The sequence below is a fragment of the Scyliorhinus canicula genome, chromosome 7 (assembly GCF_902713615.1).
Source record: "Scyliorhinus canicula chromosome 7, sScyCan1.1, whole genome shotgun sequence".
Taxonomy (NCBI): domain Eukaryota; kingdom Metazoa; phylum Chordata; class Chondrichthyes; order Carcharhiniformes; family Scyliorhinidae; genus Scyliorhinus; species Scyliorhinus canicula.
Window position 1 is genome coordinate 168,597,283 of NC_052152.1, and position 20,406 is coordinate 168,617,688.

A 20,406-nucleotide genomic window follows, 5' to 3' on the forward strand; every position below is an offset into this window, starting at 1 on the left:
ATTTTTTTCATTTTAAGATTGAAAATATGAGATGTGCATTTGAGAAATTTTTTAATGACCTTGAATGCAACTTTTTGTGGTGTAAAATTTCAAGAGGTTCCAGAGGAACATGATTGTCAGCATTGCTAGAAAAGCAGAAGTTGAATAAAGGAACATAGCTCGGCAAAAACAATTCTAAATTTGTTGACAATGGCCCTTGCTATACCGCCTTCACTGCAGTATCTAAGATAACTTCCACTTCCTGAGGTTGCAGTGTTAAATGTAGGACTTTCAATCGTGAACCACCTCGTTAGATTGAAACTTCTTAGCTTATCTTGTGTTATTTAGTGTTGCTTATCTTGCGTTATTTAATGTTGTTACACTTTAAAGAGACTGGCAACCTTCATTACAGAATAGTTTGTTGGGAATGATACAACAGCGTGCAGCTTACAAAAATCCCTTTTTTATCCAACCGATTACCCCCCAAATCGACCAAACCTATTTGAGTAAGATGGCTTATTTGAATAGGTTCCTGTGAAAACTGTTACACCTTTTAGTTCTCAGTTACTCAGCTTCGTACTCTGCGGATAGTTTAACAGCAAATGTCATTGGACATGTGGATGGGGCTTGAAACAATTTTGTACCTCCGTGTCCTCTGTCACAGAATGTTGCCATAGTGAAGTCTTCTTTAGCAACTTGTTAGCCATAAGAGAAATACAATTTTATTCCTGTTTTTAGAGTACTTATTTTTATATGGAATCCAGGAATATCCATCCAGTTGGTCAGTTATTTGGTAACAAAATACCAAGAAAAATCATCGCCAAGCAATATACAGCTACATGGTGATAGAATGTTTCACAAGGCTATCTAATAATCCAAGCGCCATTCTTTCCACCATGTATTTTTCATTCTAATGTGCAGATTTTTAAAACTCTGACTATGTATTATTGACTCACTCTTCTGTCTTTGGCACTGTGGCATTCCTATGCTTTCTTTATAAAGGCAGCACACATCTTCTGATGTTATCTCCTCCCCATTGGTGATGATCAATTTCAGTTGTGTATGAAATCGGAACTGTTAAAAATGCTGAGCACTCTGGAGGTCACTAATTTAATGTAGACAGCATCCCGTTTTGTCCTATTTTCATTTCTATTGAGGAACAGTCGTCCACTAACCATTTGGTGCTGATGAAATTATTGCTTGTGATATCCCAAAGATCCCTTGCTCTATTTCTAATTTAAGAGAGTGAGCTGTTAATTTTCCTTCTGTTTTCTTGTAGGTCTCAGCAACTATCATGGTTCCATTCTGGCAGTGGGTCTTGGTAAAATGTGGAAAGAAAATAGCACTGTTTATGGGATTGATTGTGAGTTAATTTGTTCAACGACAGAGCTGAATTCTTTCTCTTTATTCTTTCTGCCTGCCTTCGAAAGCAAGAAGAATGAGACACATGTTTCTTGCTCGACTGTAGGTGCAGGAGCCTGCGTTAACCTGTGGGCCAGTATGTAATGATTGAGTCACCTGCTGAGAATTTATGATTATTTTCCTGTTTATTTGTTTTCCTTTTGTGTCTGTGCATTTATATAAAAGTGGGCTTTTTTTTTAAAGAATATACACTGATTCCCTCATCTGGGACCCAACAGAGTAGGACACTTATGTTTGAATTAATCATTAAACCAGTGTGTATCTCTGTGGTGAATTTAGTGCCGGTTCAGTATATAGGTAAGTTATTTTGATAAAGCCATCAGCACTTGCCTGATTCTTGGGAGAGAAAATTATGTAGTTTTTTTTTTATAAAGAGACAATGCCCTAAGAGTTCCCCTTGTAAAAAAATGTATCCCTGCCGAGTGAGCATTTTCAATTCACCAAAGTCATCTAAAAATCTCTGAATTTAATTGTTTGTTTATGCCATTAATTGCATTGATCTGCTCCTGTCCATCGATCAGTTTGCATAGTTTCTAAAATCCTAATGGTGACTTGGGAAAACCTACATGCAAACTCCAGATGATGTCCAACATATTTACAATTGCATTCTCCACCTGCAGTAATGTAATGATCTTGTTTGTGCATTTCTTATTTGTATGTGAAGGGATTATCGCACTGCAATACAAGAGCTGATGATGTTCACTGAAAGAAAATTCAAGTCAATTATATTTGTCAGAGGTTCATTACATTTAAACTAAATGAATACAGTGTTGCTTGGTATCTAGAAAGATTGCTGCAGCTTCTGTGAGATATAACTATGAAATTGCCAGTTTTACTAGAGCTTGATTCTGATGGGTTTTTCAGGGAGTTTCCCACTGACTCTACGGGTAGATTTCCCACCACTAGTCACACTAGTCAATGACACTTGGTCACTTTTTTGGGCCCTGGGGAGTTTCTCACCGGTTTAGACCACTCTGCGAAATTTTTTAGCACTGAGGAGCTGAACTCTGAGATTGGGAGGCCATTTGAAAGGGTGCCCCAATCTCTAAGTGAGCCTGTGGGTCCCCCACACCCCTCACCCATGGGCAATGTCATCCCCCACACACATGGACACAACAGACACCCTCCAAAGGACGACACCCCGCTATGTGGTCCCTGGGAGTCCTCCCTCTTCAGGCCCCCTTGCAGCACCCCCTCCCTTCCAGGACCCATCACCCATCCAACCTCCCAGAGGCCCCTTACCTGCCCTGCAGTACCCCAACCTTCAAACCCCCCTCCACCCTCCCCTGCCCTCTGATCCTTTGCAGTGCCACCCTGGCACTCGGTGCTCCTGCTGGCTTGGCAGTGCCATCAATGAACTCCATATTACACCTAAATGTTTTTTGATGAATGTTTAAACTTTTATAATGTCAGACATGAGCCATTTTTTCAGTAGTACTGTTGAACAATTGCCTACATCACTGTAAACATATGTGTGGTGTGCTTTTGTGTCTGTGTGTGATATTTATCTATAATATGAGATGAGAATGCAAGATGCTATGTCCCGAGTAAGGCCCACCAGAGTGCACAGTTTTCTCTTAAAAATCTGCTGCTTGTTTGTATAGTAACTTGGGCTTGGTTGTATAGTAACTTCTATCCGAACAATACTTCATGGTTCTGATGTAATTTATTCAATGTATTGGCTGTTAATATTTATTTTGATCAGTAATTCTTACATTTATTCATTTGTAAGAACTGTAACTTGTGATATCATTACTCAAAATACGATGCTGATTGTACACTGACCCTTATCTTTTCTCTCCACCTCTCTCTCACTTTCAGTGGTACATTCCACCATTGATCATTATCGTTACAGTTAATGGTAATCTGCCAGTTATTATAGTCATGGCCATGGCTGCTGGTGTTAGCCTTGCTGTTGCTTTCTTGTTACCATGGTAAGTTTTTACAATCTCTTACATTGTGCTTGATTGAATCTTTGATCCAAAGGGGCTCAAATAATGAGTTGAATCACTGGATGACTGTTGCACTAATTTCTGTTTCACTTCTTGAATTTTGAAAGACAAGTAGAACATGAAGGAAATTAGGGATTTTGTGCATTCCTACCATGTTACCATGCTCTAGGTTATATTCTATTCACTAACTTCACAGATATACACCCACCCTGTTAGAAGCTGAGTATCTTTTATCCGAAATTGATTGCATTTTGGGGTTCAGTTTTGGGATACTGCATATAAACTTACATTACAATAGCATAAGCATAGGCTAGTTGTAGTCTAAAGCAGTATTTTTCAAACTTTTCTTTCCCAGGACTCTCATTTGACAACCAGCCAATCTTTCGGACTCACACTGGCCAATCTTCGCGACATGCACCGACTGGCCTTCGTGACACACGCCGTGTTCATTTACCTTTTTAATTTGTAAAGAACCTGCTTTGACCTCATGCTCTCAATTGAATCTGGTTCAAAGGAGCAGAGGGCAATTCACCTATCCGGTGCAGACTTAAGTCAATTCCTTGGTGCCATCTTTTTCTTTGTGAAAACGGAAATCCAACATCACACATGTCGGTCGTCATGAAGGGCAGAATTGGCTGGCTGAAAGAAGACAGCGAATGGTAGTGGATGGAAAGCATTCGCCTGAAGGTTGCTGACCAGTGGTGTCCTGCAGGGATCTGTTCTGTGACCACTGCTCTTTGTGGTTTTTATAAATGACTTGGATGAGGAAGTGGAAGGGTGGGTTAGTAAGTTTGGCGATGGCACAAAGGTTGGTGGAGTTGTGGATAGTGTCGAGGGCTGTTGTAGGTTATAACAGGACATTGACAGGATGCAGAGCTGGACTGAACAGTGGCAGATGGAGTACAACCGAGACAAATGTGAAGTGATTCATTTTGGGAGGTTGAATTTGAATGCTGAATACAGGGTTAAAGGCAGGATCCTTGGAAATGTGGAGGAATTGAGGGATCTTGGGGTCCCTCAAAGCTGCCACCCTGGTTGATAGGGTTGTTAAGAAGACGTATGGTGTGTTGGCTTTCGTTAACAGAGGGATTGAGTTTAAGAGCCGCGAGGTTTTGCTGCAACTTTATAAAACCATGGTTAGACCACACTTGGAATATTGTGTCCAGTTCTGGTTGCCTCATTATAGGAAAGATGTTGATGCTTTGGAGAGGATGCAGAGGAGATTTACCAGGATGCTGCCTGGACTGGAGGGCATGTCTTATGAAGAAATGTTGAGGGAGCCAGGGCTTTCCTCATTGGAGAGAAGAAGGAAGAGAGGTGACTTGATAGAAGTGTACAAGGTGATGAGAGGCCTGGATAGGGTGGATAGCCAGAGACTTTTCTCCAGGGGGGAAATGGCTGTCATGAGGGGACATAATTTTAAGGTGATTGGAGGAAGGTATAGGGAAGATGTCAGAGGTAGGTTCTTTACACAGAGACTGTGGTTGCGTGGAATGCACTGCCAGCAGAGGTGGTGGAGTCAGAGTCATTTGAAATATTTAAGCGACTCTTGGACAGGTACATGGACAGCAGTAAATTGAAGGGGTGTAGGTTAGGTTGATCTTGGATTAGGATAAATGGTCGGCACAACATTGTGTGCAGAAGGGCTGTACTGTTCTAGTTCTATGCTCTAATGCATATTTTGCTCAGCACTGAATACTCCTGGGAGATGCTACACCAGAATGCTGACAGCCTCCTGGGCGTTTGGCGTTTTTTAATGTGGTATCACGGGTAAGCTGCAGCAGTGTAGTCTTTTAATTTGGAGTCAGCTCTAAGTTAATAACTGGCACTGCGGTCTCAACCTGAAAAGGAGGTTTTCACACACCACTTCTCTTTCAAATTCTGAAACTTCTCTCATTTGCCAGTACTTCCCTGCATATAACACGCATGGGCTTTGCCTCCTTATTTGCATTGTCGCAATTGACAAAACCATGCCTGAAGAAATCAACTTTATACTTCTTTGTTCCGAGTTAAGTTTAGTTTTTCAGGGCCATTAACCAGAGGCCCTGGAACTCTAACACTAGCGCTGCTCTGTCCTGCCCTGGGCTGTACTGAGCAGTTCTCTACAGCAGACTCTGTTGTGCGATCCTGTCCAATAGGTAAAGTGCCTATTTGAATCTCTGGCCGCCCCTTCCTTTTAAGAAAACGATTAGTCTTCACAGTTCCCTTGACTTGCTTGCCAGCAGCTGCAAAATTGAGACACTAAAGCAGGGAGCAGAGTTTGCTAAAAGGACGTAACTGGATGGCGCTTCACATCAATTCTATGTGCAGGGTGCGTGAACTGCTCTCTGCTGCTGTTTCTGGCTGTAAGACTCCAGACAGCCTAATGTATCTCCATATTTAAAAGGCAGCGTGGGCCGCAATTTGCGATGTAAAAGCTTGTAATGGCTGTTGGACACTTTTCCCGTGATGGGAACAACGTGGGAACGGCGGGACTGATTGTTCTGCGCCCTACCTGCCAACTGCCCGCGACCCACCCAAGGGTCGCAACCCTGACTTTGACAAATCCTGATCTAAAGTAAATAAAATGTCTAGAAAAGTAAGCTGTAGCACTGAATAGTAAGTACACAGGACTTATAAGTTTCTTTTTGGCATGTTCACCACCAAAATTGCAAGGTAAACACGCAACTGGCCTCTAAGGTTTAAATCAAATGTAATATTCCTGCTGCTACTTTCTCTGCAATAATTTTACTTGAAAATAAATGCAGCTGCTGTATTTAGTCACGTATGTGATCTGGTCTGACAGCACGGTATTTACGAGTGGGAAGAGAATTGGAGGGTAACCTAGAAGTGTCCAGTGTAAAATGCCAAAATAAAAAGAATAGCAGCATGTTGTTCAATTTGTATTGTGTATAAGAGACTTGTCAGACCATTTTTAGGAGACATGGGTCTATTTATGGAAGATGGTTCTTTGCTGCACACCAAAGTTAAATTGTTGAGAAAGAGGTTCAACTGCAATATCATCAATCCCAATTCATGTTTGACAAAGAGGAATGACATTTGTATTTGTGAGTTGCTTTTCCCCTTTGCCTGTCCGTCATGTGGCCCAGGCAGGAAAGACAGCTGAATATTCTGAATTATTTCTTCAGGTCGATGTTGCCGGATGTAGTGGATGATTTCAGAGCAAAGAACCCTCGCTGCTTGGACCTGGAGCCATTGTTCTACTCTTTCTATGTGTTCTTCACTAAATTTGCTGCTGGAGCTTCGCTTGGATTTTCTACATTATGTTTGCAGTATGAGCATTTTATATTTTCACACATTCATTTGATCCTATGTCTTTTGTCCTGTGTTTAGGCTTTGTTTCTTTCATAATTCTAGGTACTATTCATGATTTAGGTCCTTAATTTGTCTGTAGGCATTGGTATATTTTAATATTTACTAAATTGCAGAGCTCACCATAGCCTTTCTGCAACTTTCCTTTCATTTGTTTTGGAATGGTTGCGGTCTCCACACACCGTTGAATTTGAACCTCCCTGGGTTGTATTCTGAGGAAGTCGAGATGTCACAGATAATGATAATATTGTGGTAGACTCCCCCGCCCGCCTCCTCAATGCCACACATAAAAAAGTAGCTGTTACCACAGGTTGCGGTAACAGAGAAGACAAATGTAATCCACCAATCAGTTAGAACTTTCCATTTCAAAGAGGGATCACCTCAGACCGAAAAATGATTTGTCAAGTGAATGAAAACTCTTAAGATCTATAAATAAAGCATCATTATGCTCTAAAGTCATAAACATGACACCATTTGTTTTCAAGCAAATGGCAAGAATGACTGACAAGGTGACAAGGGTCTGAGTTAAGTAAAATTCAAAGACAATCTTGGTTAAGTAGGAAATAGTGTCAGCTCTGAGTATTACTGTAGTACATAGGATAGGTTAAGTCAACGGTTTCCAGGTTCACAGAAGGAGACCGCATGTGTGTGCACGTGTCTGATGATGTGCAGAACACACGGACAGTGCCTTGTTCAAATAAAACATCTTAGAGTCTCATCTGACACTCAGCCTCGCTGCTGAGTGAGTGTGAGAAATTGGCCACATCCAGAGTCTTTGGAAACAGTGCCTGGAGGAGTTATGGGAGAGGGGGTGTTACCACAGTGCACAATTAGATGACTGGAGGTCCTTGGCCTCTTCTGGCCAGTCATCCCTTTATGTTATGGGTCTGCTACCAGTCCGCGCGTGTCTACTGGCCTGATGCTGATATTACATTGTGGCAGCAAATTATGTCATTGGACTATCTTTAGTTGCCTGCCTGCTTCTAGTGGGAACTTTATGAACTGAATCACCACCTATAATATTATAGCAGGCAGGAATCTAGTGGGTTGGAGGAACCATTTTGACTCTCAAGATCTCAACCCCTTTCCAGCTCTTGGTGGTGGGAATGGTTAAAACCGAATTCAACTGTCTGGATTTCATTCACTGATTTGTTGAACTGAGACTGGGTCTAGCCAGTGCATAGTCTCCCCATGACACATATTTAAGTTTGTGTGGTGAGGGATTTGAAACAAATTCTATAGGATGATTTTAGCGACAGGGTGATTTAGCGACAAGTTTGTGCCCCAAAAGAGATCTAAAACTAATCTTAGATTTCCATTTTATTTAATTGCACATTACATAAACCAGGGGTAGGCAAACTTTTCTGTGCAAGGGCCACATTCAGAAATTCACAATTTTAAAGGGCCGCATAGTATATTAAGTAAAATAATTAATATTTAAAATAGCCAAAATAAAAGGTTTTTAAAGAAAAAAAAGCAATTAATTTTTATTAATTAATATTTTAAAGTAGAAACTTTACATGAAACACATTTATTTGAAAAACAAAGTAACTCAGTTTAAAGAAAAAAAAGCAATTAATTTTTATTAATTAATATTTTTAAGTAGAAACTTCACATGAAACACATGTTGTGCCGAGCAATGATCACCCTACTCAAGTCAACGTATCCACCCTATACCAGTAACCCAACAGCCCCCCCCCCCCCCCCCCCCCCATTAACCTGAATTTAAAAGAAAAAAATGTTTAAAAAAAAAATTTTTTTTTTATGACTTGATCTTGGTGGGCCACATAAAGACCTTTGGCGGGCCGCATGCGGCCCGCGGGCCGTAGTTTGCCCACCCCTGACATAAACCCTTGCTCTGAAGAGGGGAGGATGGGTGGAGGTGATGATGGTGAAGTTACTCTCAATATGAAAGGGACCCAGTCACCGTGTGGGTAATGAGGTGAACTAGTAGATAAGGGTGTCCACGGCACAGACCTACTGGACTGGCACATTCAAGAATCAGTGGATTTATGAGAGTTTTGGGCCTAACACTGAAGGAAGCATCGGCATCTTAGGAAAGTAAATCATTCAGCTCTTCCGGTCTCTTTCCCCCATTTAGTTAAACTATAACAAATGTTGTAACCAACTCCTTTTAACAGCTTTTGCTCCATGTCCTTAATACCCTAACTGAACAAAAATCTACCTGTCTCAGGTTTGAAAATGACAATTGATCTAGACCTTGTGTGTGGGGAGGAGGAATGGTTCCAGGTTAGCATTACCCATTTATATGAAGAAGTATTTTGTTAATTGACCTAACTTTAAAGTTAAGATTATGTCACTCAACAACGCTATCTCTCCCCACACCTATTTCTCTCTAACTATTCCATCAAATCCTTTTTGATGTAAAAGTAAGTGGGTGGAGGAATAGAGCCACCCACGGGTTCCCATACTCAAATCTTTGAAGCTGGCTGGAGAAGTTTAGAAAGTTTTTTTTTGAACAAAACTTATCGAATTTGGGTTTATTAACAGCAGAAATTTGAATAAAAGTTTGGAGGTTGTGGGCCTCAAAAGAATAGTATGTCCTCTTCTGGGTGCCACATTTTAGAAGGATTTCAAAGCCTAGGAGAGGGTGCATAGGAGATTTGGTGGAATGATTTCAAGGATGAGGGACAGAATTATGTGTTGAGGCCAGAAAAATTAGGTGTTCTCCTTAGAGCAGTGCAGGTTGAGAGGGTATTTGATATAGGTGTTCAAACTATGGAGGATTTTGATGAAGTAAGGAAGGAGCAACTGTTGGAAAGGTTGGTATTCCGAGGATATGGATGTAAAATAATTAGAAAATCGAGGCAAAGTATTTTGTTAAATTCCTTCTGTGTTGTACTCTGAGGGAATTTTAACACTGGTGAGGTGAGTGCATGGGCTATGTTGTACACGAGGAGCTAAAGTGAGAAACATTCCATGCTCGTCAGGAACCTGACTCCCAACCTGCTGACTTTTGGGTTTTACGCAAGTAAGACTAGTGGCAGGCAGCCAACCGGCTCCCAGCAGATACATGGCATTTTAAATATGTTGAAGAGGCCGGAAGTCTCCGACTTGATGAGCTTTTCAGGCTTGACTGTGTGTGGCTAGGTTGCCTAAGCATTGGGGAAACCCAGCAGCTGAATCTGGAAAGAATTGGGGGTAGAATTGGGGAAAGTTAAGTGCCTTCACTGCTCCCCTTCCCACCTCCCCTTCCCACCTCCCCTTCCATGCAAAGGCTCCCAGAATCAGGGATTACAGCTCTTCCCCTGCTCTGGGGTAGAGGGTCGGACCCATGTGCCTGCTCCAAAGTGCTTCCTTCTCAGCTGAAAGCCAAGTCTGTTGGAGTCGGCCTATCGAGGCTAAAAGATCCACGTTGGAGTTAAAACACAACAGCCATGTGATTAAACATTGACCTGATTTCCCATCCACCCCCACCCACCCAAGTCCGATGTAACCCACCCCTGTTAACATCCACGCTGTTTCAATGATCTCAAGTACCTCAATTTAGATGAATAATAATATTTATTGTCACATTAACACTGCAATGAAGTTATTGTGAAAAGCCCCGAGTCGCCACATTCCGGCTCCTGTTCGGGTACACAAGGGAGAATTCGGAATGTCCGAATTACCTAACACTTCCTAACCTTCTAAACTCAAGGAGATATACACCAAGATTTTACAATTCGTTCTTATGAATTGACCCTTTAAGTCTCAGTATTCTGCAGGTGAGCCTTACTTGTACCCTTTCCAGGCCATTATATATTTCCTGAGGCTCCGTGTGCAAATATAAATACAGGGCGGAATTCTATGTCCCGCCCCACCTGTTTTCTGATGCAACACTCCCCTGCTGGAAGCGAGATCCTTTGTCCTGGCAGTCAGCTAATGGGGTTTCCCATTATGGGCACCCCAACACCGTCGGGAAATCCGCGGGCATAAATGTGCTGCCGGCGAAGCAGAGGATTCCGCAGACAGAGAATCCAGCCTGCAGTTTTCCAGATGGTGCCTGACCAAGTTGATGATCCCACTCTTTATTTCCCCCACCCCCATTGAACTGCATCTGTCATTGTTTCAATTCCATATCCCTTTGTCCCATGCATTTTACCATCCCTTTTAACTTAGTTCAATCTGCACATTTATAGCTTTGAATTCTTCCATCCAAATCTTGATGCATATAGTGAAAAACGAAGGATCAATTTCTGATACAAAACTGAATTCTGCAGCTGCAGGAAAACTTAAATAAAACCTGAAAATGTTGGAAATACTCCGGATTGGCAGCATCTGTAGAGGGGGAAAACTGAACTAACATTTCAGGTCAATGAGTTTTCATCAGAACGTGCCACATTTCTGTGACATGTTTATCGTATTCTGTCCCTTCCCTTTATCTCTGCTTTCCATTTCCTTTCTGCGAACCAATTTATAAAGAACAAAGAAAATTACAGCACAGGAACAGGCCCTTTGGCCATCCAAGCCTGCACCGACCATGTTGCCTGTCTGAACTAAAAAACCCTCCCCTTCCGGGGACCACATCCCTTTATTCCCATCCGATTCATGTATTTGTCAAGACGCCCCTTAAAAGTCACTATCGTATCTGCTTCCACTATCTCACCTGGCAGCAAATTCCAGGTTCCCACAACCCTCTATGTTTAAAAAACAAAACTGCCTTGTACATCTCCTTTAAACCTTGCCCCTCGGAGCTTAAACATATGCCCCCTAGTAAGTGACTCTTTCACCCGGGGGAAAAAAGCTTCTGACTATCCAATCTGTCCATGTCCTTCATAAGGGATCAGGTCGCCCCTCAACCTTTGTTATTTCCAGGGAGAACAAACCAAGTTTCTCCAACCTCTCCTCATAGCTAATGCCCTCCATACCAGGCAACATCCTAGTAAATTTCGTCTGTACCCTCTCCAAAGCCTCCACATCCTTCTGGTAGTGCGGTGACCAGAATTGAACTCTATATTCCAAGTGCAGCCTAACCAAGGTTGTATAAAGCTGCAACATGACTTGCCAATTTTTAAACACAATGCCCCGGACGATTCAGGCAAGCATGCCGTATGCCTTCTTAACTACCTTCTTTACCTGTATTGCCACTTTCAGTGACCTGTGTACCTGTAAACCCAGATCCCTCTGTCTATCAATACTCTTCAGGGTTCTGCCATTTACTGTATATTTCCCACCTGTATTAGACATTCCAAAATGGATGACTTCACATTTGTCTGGATTAAACTCCATCTGCCATCTCTCCGCCCAAGTCTCTAACCGATCTATATCCTGCTGTATCCTCTGACAGTCCTCATCGCTATCCGCAATTCCACCAACCTTTGTGTCGTCCACAAACTTACCAATCAAACCAGTTACATTTTCCTCCAAAACACTTTTTTATATTTTATTTATATATATACACATACAGCAAAGGTCCCAGCACTGATCCCTGAGGAACGCCACTAGTCACAGCCCTCCATTCAGAAAAGCACCCTTCCACTGCTACCCTCCTATCTTCCATAACCAAGCCAGTTCTGTATCCATCTTGCCAGCTCACCTCTGATCCCGTGCAACTTCACCTTCTGTACCAGTCTGCCATGAGGGGCCTTGTCAAAGGCCTTACTGAAGTCCATGTAGACAACATCCATTGCCCTACCATCATCAATCATCTTCATCACTTCCTTGAAAAACTCAATCAAGCTAGCGAGACACGATTGCCCCTTCACAAAACCATGTTGCCTCTTGCTAATACGTCCACTCATTTCCAAATGGGAGTAAATCCTATCTCTAAGAATCCTCTTCAATTATTTCCCTACCACTGACGTACGTTTTCCGGCCTGTAATTATCTGGATTATCCTTGCTACCCTTCTTAAACAAAGGAATAATATTGGCTATTCTCCAATCCTCTGGGACCTTCCCTGTTGCCAATGAGGATACAAAAAATTCTCTCGAGGCCCCAGCAATTTCTTCCCTTGCCTCTCTCAGTATTTTGAGGTATATCCCATCAGGCCTTGGGGACTTGCCTGCCTTAAGGTTTTTCAAGACCCCAATACCACCTCCTTTTTGATCCAAACATGACCCAACTATCCACACACCCTCCCCCAGACTCATCAGCCACCAAGTCCTTCTCTTTGGTGAATGCTATTGCAAATTATTCATTTAATACCTCGCCTACTTCCTCTGGCTCCACGCATAGATTCCCTCCCCTGTCCTTGAGTGGGCAGCTTTGACAAAGAGTCATCGGACTTGAAACGTTAGCTCTTTTCTCTTCTCACAGATGCTACCAGACCTGAGATTTTCCAGCATTTTCTCTTTCGCTCCTGTGAAATCTGTCTGAATTACTCTCTTAGAACAGATAGAAAAGTATAAAATGGGTAGTGATGATTCTACAGTAATAGATTTGACAGGAGATTGCAGCAACAATCTAAAAAATATCAAGTCGCACTGAGTGCTGTAAATGCAGAGACATTGACCAACTGGGACTGCACACAAAAACTTACATGTTTGGGACCATGTAGGTTGACTTCCTTTCAAACACTACCAAACACTACCAATCCTATCTTGCCAAGCTCGCAGTCAGCAGAGTTGGAATTCATCATTACTGGGCTTACAATATAGCTAATAGCTGCTTCAGTCCCTCCCACTCCTGCAAAAAGTCTGACCAGGTTATTTCTGCCTGCGGCCATATTAGTACCAAGATTGCTACATTTGGATCACACTTTGACAAAGGATTATACTGAAATCCCAATACCCACAGCAGACAGAGCTCAGGAACCATGTGGAGGTGAGAAAAATGAACCTTTAAGCAATCTAGTGTAGCTCCCTCCCTTACTTGATAGTGAAAAAACTCCCATTCACAGAATCCATTCTTTGCTTCTAAAGCTCAAGTGGTTAACCATTTATAAAAGCAAGCAAGCTTCTATTCAGTACCAAAATCAAAAATAGCTAATCCTTTTATATCCTCTTTAAACTCAAACTGCAAATTCAACATCCCTGGCTGAAATAATTGTGGTGTTTTGAAACTCAGCCAAGCATTCATGATGGCATATTGATAGCCCTTGTGAAAATTAAAACAAAGAGCTGTATTCAAACTGCATGATCAGATGCATCTTGTTCAATCCTATGCCTGTTAATCAAAGCTGTCCAGCAGAGGGTTTTTTAACTCTCACTACAGTTGCAGCCTGCTTTTTTTTTTAAAGTTTAAAGAACGGGGCATTTAAAAATCTTCAGATCATGACAATTTAATAGATCTTATCAAGAGCATTTGCATCTACTCCACTAATTTGTAACTCCCACACTGCTGAGAACAGGTTCCCCTCCTGTCCTCTTTCCCTGGTCAGCAAGTACTGGATCTGTCGGAAATTGGGGCGGGACGTCTACATTCCGGGTCCTGCCTGCCATCTTTACTTATCAGTGGAGTTTTCCTGACTCTGCAAATATCTAACCTTTGTTGTCTTATTGCTTCATCTAGTCCTTTCATGAGTTTATATGTTCCTTGTTATATATGTAATTGTATACGGTATCATTGTGCATAGAGCCTTTCATACTTTGTACCATATTACAAACACCAGGAGCTCATTGGAGTTCTATTATTTCTGTCTGCTCAGTTTTTCAGGTTACAGACCGGGTTCCTGTGAATACATTCCAGCTGTGGCAATGACACTGAAGGTGCTGATAGCACCAGTCCCAATAACCTTGCTGCTGATCGGTTTAATAATATTTTATTTTTATCCAATAAATGAAGCACGAAGAAAAGAATTAAAGGCGGAGCTTGAAGGAGTTGTGTAAGTGTCTGGGCCTGTAATCTCTCTCAATGTTTTAAAAAAATAAATTTAGAGTGACCAATTCATTTTTTCCAATTAAGGGGCAATTTAGCGTGGCCAATCCACCTAGCTTGCACATTTTTCGGTTGTGGGGGCGAAACCCATGCAAACACGGGGAGAATGTGCAAACTGCACACAGACAGTGACCCAGAGCTGGGATCGAACCTGGGACCTCGGTGCTGTGAGGCAGCAGGGCTAACCCACTGCGCCACCATGCTGCCCTATCTCTATCAATGTTTAGGTTATTTATGCGGTGGAGAGGAGAAATGAATGAAACAGTGATTTGGTTCAAGTTCAGTTAAAACGAGTTCTATTTATAGTGAAGCTTTATTGACATTTTACCATATGGTAGCACTCTTTGCATACATCATCTTCAGCCAGAAGGAGGGGGGAACTCGTAAGCATTCCTTCAACTGAGACTGCTCACGTTAGAAGTAGCAACATCATGCGATTGTCTCACAGGAAAATAACAGAACAATAATTATCCATTCCACCTCAAGCCTTCTGCTTTCAGAAAAGTGCTGTATTAGCGACCCCTCACCTATCTAATCCTGTGATAGAATGTCCTTTATCCCCCTTGTCTGCATAGGTTTCCTCCGGGTGCACTGGTTTCCTGCCCACAGTCCAAAGATGTGCAGGTTAGATAGATTGGCCATGATTAAAATTGCCCCTTAATGTCCAGGGATGTACAAGTTTAGTGGGGTTATGGGGATAGGGCGAGGGAGTGGGCCTAGGTAGCGTGCTCTTTCAGAGGGTCAGTGAAACTCGATGGGCTTTCTTCTGCATTGTAGATATTCTATGATTTCCAACGGTAAATGTGCAAAGCTTCGTCCTTGTATCTCCATTTTTATTTTAAAACACAAACTGATGTTTCAGTTGAGTAGTATTTCAATATTTGCCACTGAAATATATTTTTTTCTGTTGCATTGTCAGAACATATTGCGTGTTTCCATTACCTATGAGATTGTTGGAAGTTGTGACTGTAGAATAAGATGCAATACTTCACTCAATCTCTGAGCAGTAAATGGAAGAATTGAACAATGCACTGTGTAGTCTGATGGTGTTCTGCCAAGTATACGATGCAGGGTGAATGCCAGGCAGTTTTCTAGGGCAAGGTGTTTGCAGGATTTTTTGGGGGATGATAGATTTATCCTCAGTAATTGTAACATGAGTGTCCATTTTGGATGTGTGGAAATTAAGTATGAGTTTTAACATCGCAGAATAGTTTGTTTGGGAGTAATATAAACTTATCTATAGTTTGGTACTAGGGGCTGGTTAGTAAATGGGTTTTTGCAAATGCCCATAAGTAGCAGCAGTGAACAACCTCTTGTGGGTAAAAAGAAGCAAAGTAAGACAATGTATTCAATTTCACAGAATTTGAAAGAGCTCAAATGGAAATGAAAATTAGTTTTGCCAAATCTGAAGTTTAAAGGTGCCTCTAGATTGGTTTTAAAATATTGCTTTGGTGTTACCAGCTGTATATAATAGACGAGCTAATGTAAGAATTTTACAATGACATATCCATCGTGACTATCCTTACTTTTTGAAAATAATTCCTTATCTGCATACTTGCAGTTGCCTCCCTCCGGTGCTCTCAGCTGAAATGCTTGGGTTTCTCTGCACCTTTGCCAAGATTCCTGTCTGTCTATCCTCCAGAGAGCTAGCACGCACATCAAATGTGGCTTTAGGGTGACACAATGGTGCAGTGGTTAGCGCTGCTGTCTCACGGCACCGAGGACCCTGGTTCGATCCCAGCCCCAGGTCACTGTCCGTGTGGGGTCTGCTCATTTTCCCCGTGACTGTGTGAGTCTCACCCCCCACAACCCAATGATGTGCAGGGTAGGTGGATTGACCATGCTAAATTGCCCCTTAATTGGAAAAATTAAAAAAAAAAAATAAATGTGGCTTTATACGTAGTTGGGAAATCACGGGTGGGATTCTCTCAGCCCGGGGCCGGGCCAGAGAATCCCCGCGACCGGTGCGAAACGCGCTATGCCGCCCCGACGCTGGCACATGATTCTCTGCAGAATGGACAATCGGCACCATTGGCACCAGCGTGGTTGGCACGGCACCGGTCGGGGGTCGCTCTACGCGGCCGGCCCGCCGATTCTTGGCCCGGGATGGGTCGAGCAGCCATCGTAAAAACGGCGAGTCCAGCCAGCGCCGTCCACACTGGCTCTCAGCTGGCAGGAACTCGGCGTGGAAGGGTCGGGGGGCGGGCCTGCCGGGGGGGGGAGGGGGAGATCCGACCCCAGGGAGGGCCTCTGGTGTGGCCTGGCCTGCGATCGGAGCCCACCGATCGGTGGGCTGATCTCTCTGGCTGAGGGCCTCCTTTCTTCCGCGCCGGCCCCTGTTGCACCATGTTGCGTTGGGGCCAGCGCATTGAAGGAAGCCACTGCGCATGCGCGCGTTGACGCCGGTGCCACTGCGCATGTGCGTGTTGGCACTGGTGCCACTGCGTATGCGTGGATCCCACAGTGCCCAGTTCACGCCGGGATCAGCAGTTGGAGTGGCGTGAACCGCTCCAATGCCGTGCCGGCCCCCTGTAGTCACCAGAATTGCTGATCCTGAGGCCGTGTTGACGCCGATGAGAAACACGTCGGCGTTTCTGACGGCATCAACACTTATCCGCAGGATCACAGAGTTCCGCCCCACATGATTTCTGTGGATATAAAGGATGAAGTATACTTTACAAATGGGAAAGATAAGTTATTTTCGGTTTCGCTGTCAAAGTGCAGCGCTGTGGAGCTTCTTTCCATGAGTCCCTTTATACTTTATCGTTAGACTGAATTGAAGGAGAAAAGATTAGTGTAGAATATTCTAAACATGTTGTGAGACATAATATTTGGGTTGTGTCTCCCTCTAATATTTCTCTTTCTTCTTGTCCTCCTGGACCATTACTCTCTTTGGGGAGGAGGCAAAGGAGAAGGGAACTGCCTTCCTCTAGCTAATCCTACAGTTTATCCAGCTGCCAGGATGTGTGCAGCTGAAGCCAGTGATGATTCTGCTTCCACCCTCCCAGTTGATGCCTTTCCACGGCAATATAGCTAAAATTCAGCAGAGTTGGGAGTGAAGTGGAGAGAGGAATTAATCATGCCTCCTTCAGTCACAGAACTTTATCACTATTCTAATACACTATGCCAGTAAACCCCGAAGCTAACTTTTACACATTGAACAGCTCATTGCTGCAAATGTTTTTTATTTGTAAGATACAGTATTACTTTGGAAATGACGTTACTAATTACAGTTGTCAAACACAAAGGCTGTTTAGCACACTGGGCTAAATTGCTGGCTTTGAAAGCAGAACAAACAGGCCAGCAGCACGGTTCGATTCCCGTAACAGCCTCCCCGAACAGGCGCCGGAATGTGGTGACTAGGGGCTTTTCACAGTAACTTCATTGAAGTCTACTCGTGACAATAAGCGTTTTTGATTTCATTTCATTTCAATTGAAGGACCTGAAAGGATCAGAGAGAGAAGCTTTGTGCTGGTGGGCTGAATCGTACTGTTAGTTATTGTGTAATTTTATAAATGATGACTTTGTCTCTTTTTGCCTCACAGAAAAAGCTGGGAAGTGGAACTGGAAGAAAATACACTTTAATAACAAGTGTGTCCGTTGTAACAACTGTGACCTTTGTGGATTCTGGCTTCAGTTGGATTAAGATGCAGAATTCTTGGAATGCAGATGTGTGGGCTTGTGGTCACCAAAGTGTGCCTCCTTGTGTAAATGACCAAATGTGGCTCGATACTGAGTTGTCACATAGAGGCAGCACTAAAATGGAGGCTAAAGAGGATTTCCACAATCCATACATCACAACCATACCACAACCTGAAACTAAATAAAGGGAGTTTATGTCTTTAGTTTTTTACTTAAAAAAAAAATGTTTTCCAGTTTGTATCAAACCGCACACTAAAATCAACCCTCTGGTGCAGGACATCCTCCAGTGCTTTGAACGGTGGTTTGGGTGTCCTATTTCTCTACTGCCTTATTATCCCTTTATCTCTGATAGCCTTTACCTCACTGAAAATGAACAGAATGTGGAATGTGATCCCACATTCTGGTTAAACACACATGGGCTCATGCAATCAAAACAGAATTCAACTTATTCAGTTAATCAGTATCCCAAGTAATAAATGGATTAAATTATGGAGTGCTATCTACAAAAAAACACACAATAGAAACAAGAATTGTAGCAAAAGCACAGGAACAGGATTAATTGCATTTTGCAGCAAACTTTAACTCTTCTTCACAAAAGATATGTAAAATATTCTCATAAATGCTGTCATAAACAGCACGAGCATAGGAATAAAATGTTTATTCTTGCCTTTATGTGGGAGAGGTCTGGCTCAATCAGTGCTGTGACCAAAGCCTAATCCCAAACCCCTTCTTGTATTTATGTTTCTGCAGTGCGCCATTGCCTGAAACGTATTGTGGTTTACGTGACAACAAAGCCACATCACCACAGCGCCAAGTCTCTTGAGTTTAACAGCAATTTGTTTTTAAAAATAAAATGAAATCTGTTCTCTTGAGACGTTGATGGATTCTCATTGTTTCCATGGGGACAATGTAAATTTTCAGCCTGTGCATCAAAATGAAAATTATATAAAATATATCTGTTATAGGATCAAGGAGTTTATTTGCCATGAGATATGTAAAGATTGCATTGTTACTTTGGTAATGTTAAAGAATTTTAAAAGGAAATTTGATCTCTTGAATAAAGGATGATTCACTCTGGGTTTTTTTTAAACCTTGCTGGACAGTTGATGGTGATTCTGAAAATATTCTCTTGCTGTTGGAATTGTTTTGAGAGAACTGATGTAATTTGTGTAATGAGCAACATCTTGGGCAGGAAGCTAAACATAACCACTTCCTACCCCCATTTAAGAACAAGATTTAGTGACTTAATGTGGAAAGAATTGAGCTGAGTGCCTATGCTTGGACACAAAAGGACGTTGGACAATGAGTACCCTTTCGGTGCCAACCCAAAAAGCCAATTGGATTGTAGCATTTTTTCATCACAGAATAGGTGTGAAAGACAGAACTAAAATTTGAAAATGCAACTCCTAAAACATGATCAGATATTTACCTGGGCTTAACTGTAATTAATAATTTTGTTGTCATCCTGATGCACTCAATCCACCTGTGCATTAAATTTGGGGTAATATTTGACATAATGAAGAAACTTGCAATGATGGTAATGAACCCAATGACCAAAATGGTTTTCTACAGTGAGGCAACCTAAACCAGTGGTTGTAACCAATAACAGAAGTAACCACTCAAACAGGAGGGTGAGGAGGCAAGGATATGTTGAAGATTAAAAACCTGTAAGCAACAGAACAATAATTCCAAGGAGAAGGGTGAAACAATCAAAGGAAGCCAGTTTGACTGACTAGACTATTACCGTACAGGGAGCATAATCTGAGTGAGAATTTGTTTCATGGATGTTTCTACTAATTCTTTATGTCTGCATTGTATATGTTTAGAAAATAATAATAATTTATTGTAACTATTTCTGGGAAAATTGGTTCTGTAAAATTATTTGCTCAAAGTTTATATTTTGTATTCTGCAGCTGTAGAGTGGAGCATGATGTATATTTTTTTTTTCTGCGCACAATTTTTTATATAAAAAAATGTTGCTCTCTTTTGAGGTAGTAATTTTATGACTTGTCTCTTTCGAGCAAATCTCATTAGCCTAGATTCACTTCTGATTGCTCTAGTGCCTTGTTCATGAAATACAGAACAATGTTTTGAGGGAGGTTACATGAAAGCAAATGCTGGCACAGCAATGCCAAATCCTTAGCAATCTGTAACACAGACACATGTTAGGGGCAGGCTCCACAATATTTTATTTATCCAGTAATAATAGACCTGATTCCTTTGGGTTTCCCTATTTCCACACCAGCTTTCACCCAACCCTTCCATGTTGCAAATGCATG

At 42.2% G+C, this 20,406-nt stretch overlaps 1 protein-coding gene across 2 annotated transcripts in view; it reads left to right on the plus strand.

Annotated features, from left to right (window-relative positions):
* LOC119969526 (sodium-dependent lysophosphatidylcholine symporter 1-like) overlaps positions 1-20,114 on the plus strand; it is a 57,020-nt gene extending 36,906 nt beyond the window's left edge. For both annotated transcript variants that reach the window (XM_038803235.1, XM_038803236.1), the window contains exons 10-14: positions 1,259-1,342; positions 3,223-3,335; positions 6,482-6,625; positions 14,256-14,432; positions 18,031-20,114. In XM_038803235.1, the coding sequence (XP_038659163.1) occupies positions 1,259-1,342; positions 3,223-3,335; positions 6,482-6,625; positions 14,256-14,432; positions 18,031-18,070 (558 nt within the window). In that variant the 3' untranslated portion in view covers positions 18,071-20,114. The remainder of the gene's footprint in view (positions 1-1,258; positions 1,343-3,222; positions 3,336-6,481; positions 6,626-14,255; positions 14,433-18,030) is intronic.
* The last annotated feature ends 292 nt before the right edge of the window (positions 20,115-20,406 follow it).